This window comes from Mustela putorius, unplaced genomic scaffold, assembly GCF_011764305.1.
Source record: "Mustela putorius furo isolate JIRA1106 unplaced genomic scaffold, ASM1176430v1.1 tig00003896_pilon_pilon_pilon, whole genome shotgun sequence".
Lineage (NCBI taxonomy): Eukaryota > Metazoa > Chordata > Mammalia > Carnivora > Mustelidae > Mustela > Mustela putorius.
In genome coordinates, this window is record NW_025422045.1 from 6,622,579 (window position 1) to 6,636,723 (window position 14,145).

At 47.6% G+C, this 14,145-nt stretch overlaps 1 protein-coding gene across 5 annotated transcripts in view; it reads left to right on the plus strand.

Moving 5' to 3' along the window:
• TLN2 (talin 2) overlaps positions 1–14,145 on the plus strand; it is a 423,915-nt gene that overhangs the window by 381,795 nt on the left and 27,975 nt on the right. For all 5 annotated transcript variants that reach the window (XR_006602771.1, XM_004758776.3, XM_045067453.1 and 2 more), the window contains 3 exons: positions 149–265; positions 2,716–2,901; positions 6,676–6,783. Coding sequence is in view for 4 of the 5 variants with exons in the window: in XM_004758776.3 (XP_004758833.1) it covers positions 149–265; positions 2,716–2,901; positions 6,676–6,783 (411 nt within the window). In the remaining variant the exon portion in view is untranslated. The remainder of the gene's footprint in view (positions 1–148; positions 266–2,715; positions 2,902–6,675; positions 6,784–14,145) is intronic.

Below are 14,145 nucleotides of genomic sequence, written 5' to 3' on the forward strand. Positions count from 1 at the left end.
GAAGCAAGAATAATGGGAGCATATACCTCCGAGCTGCTTCCTCGCTTCACAATGGTTTTGCTCATGGCATCAGATCCAGAACAAAAAGGACTGGGGCATGGACCTCAGTGTGCTCCTCCTTTTCTCTCGGCCTCTCCTTCCTATACAGGTGATGGTGACTAATGTCACCTCCCTCCTCAAGACTGTCAAGGCGGTGGAGGACGAAGCCACCCGGGGCACACGGGCACTTGAGGCCACCATCGAGTACATGAAACAGGAGCTCACGGTAAGGAGCCAGCCATCACCTCCCTCGGGCACCCCTGTGCTAGAGCGGACCCCAAAACAGACCTCTCTGAGATCTGTAACAGAAAGAGGTTTTATGTAGAGTGCCTGAGCTAGGAGGCCCACTCACCTACCTGCTGCTAGCTTTGCATCCTTGAGGCCCCTTGCATAGCTGACCACATCAGAGTTTGGCTACAGTCAATTTGTAATTAAGAAACTAATTAAAATGGGGCACCTGGGAGGCTCAGTGGGTTAAAGCCTCTGTCTTCAGCTCAGGTCATGATCTCAGGGTCCTGGGATCGAGCCTCGCATCAGGCTCTTTGCTCTGTGGGGAGCCTGCTTCCTCCTCTCTCTCTGCCTGCCTCTCTGCCTACTTGTGATCTCTGTCTGTCAAATAAACAAATAAAATCTTAAAAAAATAATTAAAAAAAAAGAAATTAATTAAAATGCATAACTTAGGACTATTCAGGTTTAATTCCACTAAAATTGGAGCATGAAACAAAAGCCTTACAGAAGAGTCCTGGCCAAGGGAAAACTCAGGATGGCTGTCTGCTCTCACCTTGAGCTTAAACGGTGTGTGTACAACACAGAGCCACACACAGGGCCTCCTCATTCCCACTCTTGTCAGCAACAGCTCATGCTGCAGCACACGTACAGGTTCTGGGGTTTGAGCTTCCCTAGTAGAGAAACCTGGATGCCTTTACCTGAGACACTTCCCTTTAAAATTCAGCACCCTTCTGTTGGCAATCTGTGTGGTCCCAGGGACACTGACCATGCATTCTTTCTTGCCTTGAGTGAGGGTGTCCTGGTGTTCCTGCAATCTGGACACTGCCCCTGTTTTTTTGATCCTGTGATGATTATGAATTGACTCATCCTAATCCCTGGAAATAGAAATATGCTGAAAATGAGTGGTTTCAGAGATTTCTTTCTCCCAGGAGATCTGATCAGATTCAGTTTCTCTCTTGCGGCAGGGAGGGCGAGTCCTGCCTTTGCTGCCGGTTTTTTCTGCATGTGTAGAGGGTCACCTAGGAAGGCTGAAAGGCCCTGTGGATCAGCAGTAGAAACCAGCAGTTCAGTTGGGGTTTGCTGGTGGAGCCTTGGGTTCCCTTGTCCTGTTTTTGGTGAAGTCAGTCTTGGTTGGTGTTATACTTGGTTCTCACACAAAGAAGAAACTAAAAATTGTTGATGGTGTCTTCAAACTCTGCTTGCTACCTGAAGCTTACCTGCCTACGTCAGCTAGATGTTTCCTATCAGAAGTCTGGCCCCACATTCTGGGAGGTGTGGGTGGGGCTCATGGTGGCAGTGAAGGAGATGGGAAATTTGGAAGTTCGTGGCAAGTTACGCACGATCTATGTCCACGTACCAGTGTGGGCCGGCACGAGTTGTGGGTTTCTGTGGACATAGGAAGTTTCCAAATGAGCATGTGCCCTGTGGGCCACGTTAGTCTGAAGGGCTCCATATGCGTGGCCTCCATGCCGTGTTAGAGTTCAGCTTCATTGGAGCTGCCCATTTCTGGGGGGGGATCGTGACGTTTGAGGCTGCCTAACCCATGGCAGGGCTGCTGGCTGGTTTCTCCCCTTTGCCCCAGGAAAAACTGCCTGACGGGAAGGTGGTGGTCTGGGGCTGGAGACAGAGCGGCCCCAACTGGTACAGTAGTCCTCCTGGCCGAGGACAGCTACACATTGAAAATGCAGCCCTGGCACCAGTCACTCGTGTGAGAGAGATAGGACAGATGGGCTCGAGGCAGAGATGGCTGCCTTGACTGACAAGTGGAATTTGAAAGTGGGATATTCCCTTACCATGGTTAATTTATTTCAGCTTCTCTAAAGGGGTGTGTGAGTGTGTGTGTGTGCGTGCGCGCGTGTGGTTTTAAATAATTCACAGTGTCACTGTGGCTCACTCGACACGAACGCCTCCGCACAATTATGCAGTTATATTTGTAAGACAGGCTAAGAATAGAAGAAAGTGAACGCTCCATTTCCCCTAGCCCCACACCCTCTCAGAGAGAGAGAGGTGAGTCCACAGGGAGGGATCCACGGTCCGTCCTGAGTAGGAGCCGGCATCAGAAGCGCGGAGTTTCTGGGAGCTGCTGGAGGCACGGTGGGGAGAGGGCGAGAACCGGGAAACCCCGTGACCACCTGGCTCAGGAGAGTTTGCAGATACCCAGACGCTCTCCGTTGGTGCTGTAGACCTGTCCCCTTGACCCCCAGGGTCTCGTGACCGTGAGTGCTTGAGTACAGGTGTGCACGTCTTATCCGTGCTAGAATCTTGAAAGTGAGAATAATATTACTCAAATGAAATTTCTAATTTCCTGCCATTTGACGGTTTCTTCCTGTGGCTGGCTCTGTTCTCAGACAGTGAGCGGCAGCCCAGTCGGAGAAGAATAAATTATTTTTGGTCCTTCTCTTTTTTGGGTTTTTTTTTTTCTTCACCTGTTGTATTTCTAACTTCCAGGTGTTCCAGTCCAAAGAGATACCTGAGAAGACCTCATCACCTGAAGAATCGATAAGGATGACGAAAGGTATCACCATGGCGACCGCCAAAGCTGTGGCCGCGGGAAACTCGTGCAGACAGGAGGACGTGATCGCCACCGCCAACCTGAGCCGGAAGGCTGTGTCTGACATGCTGACAGCTTGCAAGGTAAAGACCTAGGCGTTGTTTTGGACAGCTTGATGATGCCTCTGTCATGACTGAATTTTTGGTGCAGTCTGGAGAAAGGGAGGGGCCGGTCACCTGCAGAAGGGAACAGCTTGCTACCTTAGGCGCCGTAAGGAAACGTGTGCTGGAGGTGTGCACCCATCAGCCTGGGGAACGTGACTCGTGAGGCTAGGTTTATGTTTGAGAGGGGTTGGTGCTGATCTGCGGACTAACCGTCCACATTTCCTCTTCCTGAGTAGGAAGGACGCTTTCTTAGGGAGGGTGTAGGGGTGGCCACTCTGGCAGAGGCGAAGAAGGCCTGTGACATTTTGTTCCTGGCCCTCTGAACGAAAATTGCATACTGCTTCTGCCCACCCCCTTTCCTGCCTCCATCGGTCAGCATTCTGTGCTAGGAGGGGTGCTGCCCTAACTGGGTGAGGAAGTGAGTCAGAAGAACAGAACAGAATGTTGGGAAACTGCCTTTTTCCTACCTGTGCCAGACATTTTGCAGAAATTCCTCTGATCCTTGGCTAAGCAAGTAGGGTGGCTGCCCTGAGCCCATCCTAGGTGAGGGAGCTGGTGGGACCTGAGTTTTAACAACCTTTCTTTCTTTATGTCTAAAGAAGTTGAGCCATAAGGATCCCCCACCCCTAGTTGAGCACCCTATCCCAGACCTTCACCCTTCTAGGGACAGCCGTGTCCCAGGGACTCAGTGATTGATTGATAACCCCCAACCATAGTGAGCAGGTGGAGACACGTCACAGAAGTCACAAAAGCAGCTGCGGCAGCGTGGGGACTGAGGAGACAGGACTGTTCTTTGTGGTGAAGTCAGTGTGGGAGAGCTGGTGCCAGGTCCTACTGATGGCCTCTCGGGGGCTTCTCTGGGCAAGGAGAGGTAACTGGACAGTGGGGAGGGTAAGGCAGCCGGCCTGAAGGGATGGGTGTGTGAGGGCAGAAGTGGGGGGGAGTCAGGGGAAGGGAAGAGGGTGGCAAAGTGGGATGGACACTTTCACGAGGGAGCCATGTGTTGAGACCCTCCTGAGGCCAGAGGTATTTGCAGTTAGGATGTCCCTCATGGAATCTGCCCTGTCAGAACTGACAACTCCCAGAAGGGTTACAGCCTCCGGCCGAGAATCCTTCCCTAGCAGGCTAGGCCTGAATGCCACCACAGTGTGCATGCAGGGTGCCTCACGATTGTGGAAGGCTGTTCTGCAGGTTCTGTCTTTTGATCCCGGATGGGAAGAGCAAGGGGAGGGATCCCAGTCTGATGGATGGTGAAACAGGCTTGGCAAGATTAAGGGGCATGACCGTGGATCTTCACTCTCAGAACTAGAACTGAAACTGGGTCCTCTGATTCCATGGCCTGTATCTTTCTGCTGCCCGTGGCCTCCCAGCCATAAATGCTTAAGGACACTGAGGTTGAGAAGTGACTGGTGCTTTGTCTCCATGTTGCAGATGTGAAATGAAAAGGAGAAGTTAAATGGTGGGATTAAGGTGGGAGTGGAAGGCAGCTCAGATTTTCAGGTCTGTTTGTAATACACGTACCCCTGTTCTCAGGGGAGGGGGGCAAGGATCCCAGTACAGGTGCCGTTTGCCTGGCCTCTGCTCCTCTCTCTTGTCCTCCCCCCGGATCTTCACAGGACAAAATAACAGCCAGAGCTTCATTCCTCAAAGCCAGACTTGGATGACAAGAGTCAGTTCTGAGCCCTGAGACTCCTGTTAGGATAGGACTTAGGCAGCAGACATAAACATTTGCATTCCCTTTGGTCCCCTTCCTTTTGCAGAAAGGAAAGGAGGCAGCTTGCTAGAAAGGGTGTGCAATAAGGAGCATATAGAAAACCAGGAATACGGAATGGTGGATCAAAAAGAAACCCTTCTATCCAGGCAGAGGGCCAAGTTGCCATGTTGGAGCACTGTCTTTGAGGCTGACTGAGTAGGGTGGCTTGGCCGAAAATGGAAGTGCAGTAAGTTACCTACAGGCTCATTTTGTCAGAAAGAGAGGATTACACTATTTCCTCAGGTGGAGACAGAGCTTCCCTATACCCTAAGTTAATTCTCCTGTCTATTTCTTGCCTTACTTTCTTGTGTCTACGTATGTCTGCATCAGATCTAATCCAGTCAGCTGTCACAGCTAATGTCCCATGGCTGTTTTTGTGTTGCATCCCCGTTCTAATAATGGAGCCCTTAATGACCACAAGTACTCTGTGAGTGAATGTAATCTTACCCTATCATCAGATATTTAGGTTATGTGCATTTTTTAATCTGTACTTTAAACTCTACTGCCATGAATATCTTTGGGCATACCTGTTTTTTCTAGGCTTCAGATAATCTCCTTGGGCAGGACTCCCAGGAGCAGAATTAGTCAGATGGTATGACATTTTGATTCTTGCCACATGGCTGGCTCTCCCAGAGAGTTCTGCGAAGTTAAAGCCAGCAGCAGTGGACGAGAGCCCCCACGCTCAGTCCCCGGGAAGTCTAAATGGGGGTCTTCCACACTGCCCCCTAGAGGTGACATTTGGTAGCATCACAGCCTGTGTCTTCCCCCACACATGGGCTCTGTCCCCACACATGTAGACACAATGGAGCAAGGACGAGTAAAACTCGGTTGTGGTTCTGGCCCATCAGTCCTCAGATGGGCAACAGTGAGCTCAGAAAAGATAGATGCTGGCCACTCAGATTATCCCCACCCCTTCTGGTGTGCGTTGGGGGAGCAGGTGAGGGGAAAGCTCACAGGTGGTCCCCTAGCACTCCCCAATCCTCCTGAGTGGAACAAACAGGAGGACTAATCACTATTCCCCTCCACTTTGACTTCTTACCCTAATGTGTGATTCATATGTGTCCTGATTTGCCATTTATTTGCAGTTTTCTCTTTTAGCTGTTCTTGTCAGGCCCAAGTTCTTTCTGAAGAAAGGCTGGGTAGGGTTGCCCGATTTAGCAAATAAAAATTAGGGTTTCTCAAACTTACGTTGAAAATTTTGTATTATTTATTCAACATTCAGATGTAACCAGGTTGACTGTAATGAATCCGGTAACCTTGTGAGTGGGTGTGCCATCTGATATATCAGGAATGAATGAAACAGACAGGTCATAAGCGCCAAAAAAAAGCACAGGATCCTGTATTAGCCATTCGTCCTTGTCTGCTTATCTCACCATGTATAATGTGAGATGAGTTTTTTATGGCCCCTCTGAGGGCAGTGGGAGCTTACTGTCTGAAGTTTCCCAGGAGCCAGAGATTCCTGGGTGGGAGATACTGTGAGTGCAGCGTGGTGAGGCCATGGAGCAGGGACCTGAGTACGTTCAGCCTGTGAAGAGAGAGGGGCTTAAGGCCCCCTTCCTGCTGCTGGAGAAGGGCAGGTGGACCCTGGCACAGCAGATCTCCTGCTGGGAGCCTCAATCATGAATCTTTCCTGAATGTCTTAGTGCACACGGAATTCCTTACATTTCAATAAAAGGGGGCGGGGAGAAAGGACGGAAGGAGGGACCTGATTCCTGTGCTTTTATCCAGCTCCAGGGCACTGAGAAAGGCAAGACACAAAACGTTGTCTGAGAACTTATCATGGAGGAGAGTATGGAGGAGCTCCACCTCTGAGCTCTCTGTCCAGAGAGTCAGTGAAGGTTTCTCAGGGAGGTCACTGAGGGTGAGGGAGGGAATTCCAGAATCCAGTCTCCTACCTGTGGATACAGGGCTGCTCTCTGCTACTGGGCCCCTCACCTGTTGGCCTGTTCACCAGTTGGCTCTTCCCGTCTTAAGGTATCAACATTCCTTTCTCTCTCCAGCAAGCATCCTTCCACCCTGATGTCAGCGAGGAGGTGCGCACCAGAGCCTTGCGGTATGGGACAGAGTGCACCCTCGGCTACCTGGACCTTCTCGAGCACGTCTTGGTGGTAAGGAGGGGCATCGGGCGGGTCAGGGCTGGGGAAGAGCTAAGTCAGTTGCAGACCATCCTTTCCTCAGGAAAAATATCTCATAGAGCACTGTGCAGGCTCTGCTTGTGAGTCTGGGGCTGGACTGAGCTGGAAAGTGTCTAGCATCACACTGCTCTAGCAACCTGAGATAAAAGAAGGGTCTAGAAGAAGTTGTAGTTAGCATCCAGGAGAGCGAAGCCCTCTCTTTGCACCAAAGAGGCAAGAACAGCATGCAAGAATATGGGACAGGCAAAGCTACTACTGAAACAATGTTGGGAAGAGCTCAGCCCATCCTTCGAGGACAGGGAAGGCTCCAGAAGGAGCCACTCCAGGCTCCACAACAAGTTAAGGAAAAGCATCACCAGTGCTGCAGGTGACCCACCACCCTCTTGTAGCTTCCTCCAGTCCTCGAATGAATACCTTAGACCACACTGAGAATGCTTGCCTCCCTCTGATGCCTGGAAATAACCACATGGAGCTGGGAAAGAAGGCTGAAAGGGAGGACGCCAGTATGTGTTGGGGGGGTTCAGTGGTCATGGCTAGGGGGACTGTCCCCAGGGCAGCCTTGGGCTTGCACTGACAATCCCAGTTCTAAGGGTGCCTTGGCTCCCAGCAGTCCTAAAGGCCCAATCGTGCTCACCCATGTTGCTGTATGTCTCTCTCTGTCAAGTCCCAGGAACTACATCTAGATCCATGGGAGGTCTGGGAAAAGCCCCAAGAGAATTTGTCCAGGAGTCAGAGACAACGCCTGAAGAGACTTGATGATGTCCCACATTCCATCACTGTTTGCTCCTTCCCAAACCGATTTAAAAAAAAAAAAAGTCAACAAGCCACAGAGAACTGTAAGCCTTTCATTTGCAGGGCACTGAGATTTTTCATTTTGTCCTTGCACTAGGACATGAGGCTAGCAGGGCAAAGGAAGGAGAAGTTTGGCCCCTTGGTTGAGGTCACCTAGCTACTAGGACAGACCTGGGACCGAATCCCAGTTCTTACTATCTCCAGCCCCGTGTTCGTTCTAGCATTTTGCTGCCAACCTTAAAATTAAATTACCTTTGAAGGGAAGGAAAAATAAAATAAGACCGAGAGGGAGGCAAACCATGAAAGGCTCTTAACTATAGGGAACAGTCTGAGGGTTGCTGGAGAGGAGGTGGGTGGGGAGTGCTGTGACTGGGTGATGGGCATTAAGGAGGGCACTTGGATGGAATAAGCACTGGGTGTTCTATGCAACTGATGAGTCACTAGCGTCTAAATCCCTGAGACTCATAATACGCTATATGTTAATTAAATTGAATTTAAATTTTAAAACATTTTAATTACCTTCTGATATTAAGCATTTTAGATCAGTTAAGGGGTCAGGACTTTAATTCTTCACCCAGGTTAAGCGTGGTCCATGTGCAGGCATATCCTCTGTGTGAGGAGGCAGTCTGGGGTTACTAACATTGAGTGTCCGAGCCTGAACTCTTGCTGGGAGCCTGACTGCGTGAGGGCCAGGAAGAGAACATCTTGGCTGGTCATTGTTCACATGCCCGAGCCTCTCCAGCCAAACCCGCTTTCTGTGTTGGAACACAGTTAAAGCATTCAGTCTGTGAGCATGCTTAGCAGGAAAATGAAGCCAGCAAGGCCTCCAAAAGAGTTTTTTTTTTTTTTTTTTTTTTCCTTGATGGGACAGTAGTCTTAATCACATAGAACCTTGTTCTGTCTGAAAATGAGAAGTTACAGAAGAAACAGTGGTAGGCTTACCACTTATCAAAGCTTTGCATCCAGATCCCAGCTCTGTCACATAAAGAGCCACGTGACCACTCTCTGATCCTTGACTTGAGTTTTGAGGTGTTAAACAGTCAAGGAGCCCTGGGCTCTGTGGCTGCACTCATGTTTGCTGCACACACTTCTTTTTATTCTGCCCACACGCTGCCCACTTCCTGTCCTGCTTTCTGTCTCGCACACTTTTTTCTTACTCATTTGTTGGAAGGGAAGGGATACTGGGATTTTCTTCTTCATTCGGAGAAGGGGGTCCTCATTTTGCCCCATTCCCTAGCTCCGTTCCTCGGGTGAACCGTGTTTCTTCCAGCCCCACGCCAGGACCTGTGCAGAGCGGCTAACTTACCTGGTGCCCGTGGGTCCAGACGCTGCCCACGCAGCCCTCAGGTTGGCGCTCTCCCTCTTGGCCCTTGATGGGCCATTTAAGAGGACAGTCCCTGCAGAGGGGTCCCCCTGCAGCTGCATATCTGGCAGATCCACAAGCCTGGATAAAAAGAAGGCAACAGCCTTTAGGTTGTTCGATGGAGTCAAAGACTCCCATTTCGCTCTCCAGCAACAAGATGACATCTATCTGGGAGAGGCATTCTGCCCTCATGAGGAGGGCCAGGAGCCAGTGCTCAGAAAGCTTCCCCAACAGGGAAGCAAAGTGGAACCTTCATAGGATCCTCTCCCTGACCTCAGGTCAATCTAAGACCATTTGCCGCTGCCTGGGAACCAGGGGCCACATTCGCCAAAGTACTTCTCCCACCTCTCCTCTGCATGCCCACCTTGTTTGGGCGAGCAAAAGGAGACAGGGAATCCAGGAGAGGTGGTTGAGTGGTTGGCCTCTTTGCTCAAGGAGAGGCCAAGGGATCCAGCACGTCCCTGAACATTAGGGAAGACGTAGGAGCCATTCCCAGTGCACACGTGCAAAGACTCCAGCTTTATGGCAACTGAATGACTCTGTCGGCCATCAGTCCTAAGGATCATCATCAGTTTTTTTCTCGAACTGAAAGAAGGAAACTCACTGCGTGGAAGCTCCCCATCACGTGTATTGGGGAGGTTTAACTGCAGGGACCAGAGGCTGACAGGACGGGAAGCAGCCACTCCCTTCTTTTTCTGGGCCTGGCAAGAGCAGCTACACTTTAGAGCAGATGACCTTTCCTGGTGGCTGCTCCAATGAGCTGATTGGTTTTCTGTTAGGAAAACCTTATATTTGTAAGAGAAACAGGACTCTTAAGCTCCTGTGTTACAAACTTAGACGGTGGACATGTCCGTTAAAAGCTTGCCATCTGAGTTTCTTTTTGTCTTTCTACATAGTCATCATCATTGTGACCCATAATCCTGGTAGAAAGAGAAACCTGTCCCGTTTCTCCTTAGCTATACATGGTGTGAAGGTAGCCAGTGCTAAAACAAAATCAGTAATAGAAAGAAAAGGCGGATGGCATTTGAAATTTTCATAAAATATTCAGAATTTGTCTCATCTTTTGCAAGGATGTTTTTGCCTCTTGATGACATGTGCTGATGGTTCTGACTTCCAGGGAAATAGGAATGAATTAGCATCATACATTTATGTGTTTGTATACTTATTTTTGTCTCTTTAAAAAGCTGGTCATCCTCTTTGAAGGTTATTTTCTAAGAAGAATATAGCAAGAAAGCAAGCCTTTCCAGAAGACTTTCATAACCAAAGGAAAAATACAAGTTCATAACTGAAAATTGCAGGAGCCCTGGGATGGCATTCTTTTCACCCACACTGTGGACATTTGTGGTTTTCTCGGGCCTGTAGCTGAGATTAAGTTCATGTCTCATGTTGTAGCCCTAATTCTTCCTCCCAGGCAGACTGGGAAGAAATCTGGGCTAACATGAGGCCAAGAGTAAGAACGATTTATGCCCAGGAGCCACAGCACTGGTGGAGAACCCAGCGAGAAATAGGGAAAACGGAGATGCATAAATGGAAATTCGTGTTCATTTTAGATACTAAGATGAGCTGTTTGAGGGGGATGAATAAAGAAGCAGTTTTTTAAAAAACTAGTGATTTTTCACAGATACACACACACACACCCTGTCCTGTTCGCCTCTTCATTCTCTCATCTTCATGGGAGGACCATGAGTAATAGGATGATACAGCATCTCCATCCTGCAAAGAAAGTCAACTAAATCAAAACTGTAATGGGGGGGGGGCGCCTGGGTGGCTCAGTGGGTTAAGCCGCTGCCTTCGGCTCAGGTCATGATCTCGGGATCCTGAGATCGAGTCCCGCATCGGGCTCTCTGCTCAGCAGGGAACCTGCTTCCCTCTCTCTCTCTCTCTGCCTGCCTCTCCATCTACTTGTGATTTCTCTCTGTCAAATAAATAAATAAAATCTTAAAAAAAAAAAACTGTAATGGGATATCTTAGGATAGTCCCCTTGGATGTCTTGTAAAGGTGACCTCTTGTTTGAATTAATCGAAGAGAGCTAATAAGATTCCTGGAAGCTGAAGAAAGGCTAGATTGTTGTCCAGTTCTTACAAAAGGAGAAAGAGAGGGGCACCAGGGTGGCTGAGTGGGTTAAGCCTCTGTTGTAGCTCAGGTCATGGTCTCAGGGTCCTGGGGTCAAGCCCTGTATCGGGCTCTCTGCTCAGCAGGGAGCCTGCTTCCCCCCCTCTCTCTGCCTGCCTCTCTGCCTACTTGTGATCTCTCTCTCTGTCAAATGGATAGAATCTTTTGAAAAAGAAAGAAGGAGGGGGGGCGCCTAGGTGGCTCAGTGCGTTGGGCTTCTGCCTTCAACTCAGGTCATAATCTCAGGGTCCTGGGATCGAGCCCCGCATCGGGCTCTCTGCTCAGCAGGGAGCCTGCTTCCTCACCCCCTTCTGCCTGCCTCTCTGCCTACTTGTGATCTCTGTCTGTCAAATAAATAAATAAAATCTTTAAAAAAAAAAAAGAAAGAAAGAAAGAAAAGGAGAAAGAGAAAAGGTAGAAACTAAGGCTTGGAGACAGTGTCTAGCAATTTTACAGAAATAAATTGAGGTCATTTTTAGGCGGTACAGGAAGGTTCAGGGAGCTTCTTTAGTGAGCTGCTTTTATTAAATTTAGGCACATAAAGATGTGAGGGAAATTATGATGCTTTTGCTTTGTTCAGCTTAAATATCTTGGGCCAAAGGGTTTTTTTTGGCTGATTTGTATATTTCAGTTTTACTGTAGAAAAGGCTTAAAAATACAAAAAACTGTATCAGCATCCACATGCCCACCATCTGTAATTAATTAACTTTGTTAATGTTTTGGCCTATTTGGTTCAGATCTTTATTTTTAAAAAAATAGATCAGTGAATAATTTAGTGTCAGTTATCAATCCCATCCTCCTTTTTTCTCTAAGCACAAATCACTATTGTAATTTTAGCCTCCTCAGACCCCTGGAGCTGAAAGTTCATTTCCTGCCTCCCACTACTGTCATCAAAGAAACAGCAGCACATGCACACAAAATGTTCTTTATACTGTTACGAGGGTCCCCAGACCCCAGTGCCTGGCTGTATCCTTTGGGAATTGAGAGACCAAATCAAGAACCCCTGCTTGGGTAACCCTTTCCTTCGGAGAATTCAGTCAGCTGTCCACAAATAACAGGATCCAATTTAGGCAGAGCCCTGCCCCTGCTGCCCAGGGAGCTGCTTTCTGAAGCTTTAGATGTGCCCATCTGAGCAGTTTTGGCCTCCCTTTGTTTGCCATTGGCTGAGGATTTCTCAGGGCAAGAGGCAGGCACGTTGGTTTTGCAGCAGTCACAGTTCAATATCGCTGTTAAACCACAATGTGAGGTCTTCGACAGGCTTAAAATTACCTCGTCTCCACCAGCAGAGCTTTAATTTGGTTCTGTCTCTTGTCTGCTATTAGGAATCATGTTGAATTCATGGCAGAATAAAAAGAGAACTCCTTCCCTCTTGCTTTATCTGAATCAGACATTTTACCATAGGGCTTATCCCCTTCTCAGAGCTGGAGTATGTGCACAAGTGGTTCTCTCTGTCTCTCCCTCCAGCTCTTCTTTTAAAGACAGAAGTCTTTAATCACTCTGCTTTGATGATGTAAGGGGAATTTACCCACCACACCCCTAACATTTCCAGCTTTATTGAAGCATAGCTAACATACAATTAACATATATTTGAAGTGTGCAGTCTGAATATTGATCTCTGAATACATCTGTGAAAGCATCACCACAATCAAAATAACAGGCATGTGCATTACTCCCCAGAATTTCTTTTTGCTACTATAGATATGTTTGCATTTTCTAGACGTTTAGATACAGGGAATATGTAGCACATACGCCTTTTTTCTGGCTTCTGTCACTCAGCATCAACATTTTCAGATCCAACCATGGTGTTTTATGTATCACTAATTTGTCCCATTTTATTGCTAAGTAATATTCCATCAAATGGATAGGCCATACTTAACTCTTCACCTAATGATGGACATTTAGGTCGTTTCCAGATTTTGATTATTGCAAATAAAGCTGCCTAGATGATTCTCTATACAAGTCTTTGAGCCCCTATGTGTTTGTTTCTCTTGGATGAAGACCTGGATATGGAATATTTGAAAATAGGGTATGCATTTTTTTTTTTTAGGTTTTTAGGAAACTTTTTTAAAGTCCTTATACTGTTCTACATTTCCTCCAGCAGTATATTAGAGTTCCAGTTGCTCTACACCCTTGTCAACACTTGAAATCATCCATCTTTTTTTTTTTTTTAAGAATCTTATTTATTTGACAGAGATCACAAGTAGGCAGAGAGGCAGGCAGAGAGAGAGGAGGAAGCAGGCTCTCCGCTGAGCAGAGAGCCTGATGTAGGGCTCGATCCCAGGACCCTGGGATCATGACCTGAGCCGAAGGCAGAGGCTTTAACCCACTGAGCCACCCAGGTGCCCCGAAATCATCCATCTTTTAATTTTAGCCATTCCAGTGGGAACATAGTGGTGTCTCATTGTGGCTTTAATTTACAAGGTTGAGTATCTTTTTTATGCACCTGTTTGCTTTCTGTGTCTTTTTTGATGAAGTGCCTGTTCAGATCTTTTTCCTAATTTTTGTCTTATTACAGAAATTTTAGGACTTTTTACATTTTCTAGATATAAATTGTTAGGGTTTTTTTTGTTTTTGTTTTTATGGGTTTTTTTTTTTTTTTTTTTTGAGAGAAAGAGCATACACATGCAAGCAGAGTTGGGGAGGGGGAGAGGGAGAGACTCTCAAGCAGGCTCCAAGCTTAGCATGAAGCAGTGTGGTGCCTGACACGGGACTTGATCCCATGACCCTGAGATCATGACCTGAGCCAAAATCAGAGTCAAACACTTAACTGACTGAGCCACCCAAGGGCCCCTAGTCTTTTGGTGTTTTGTTTTTAATAGTTTCTCTTAGGGTGTTTTTTGCCATGTCATTTTTATAACAATGTCTGGGGAGGGAGGCAAATGTGTGTTATTAGAAAACAGTGTTGCAGAGAGTTGAGAAAACAAAAAGCAGATAGGACTTGAGAAAATATAAAAGGAAAACCAAAATATACCTTGTATCCCAAACATATAACATGAATTGAATGTTTCTGTTTGCACGGGTTATCAAATTAGTTTTAAGATCGTATCCCAATGTAAGGGGAGGAAAAA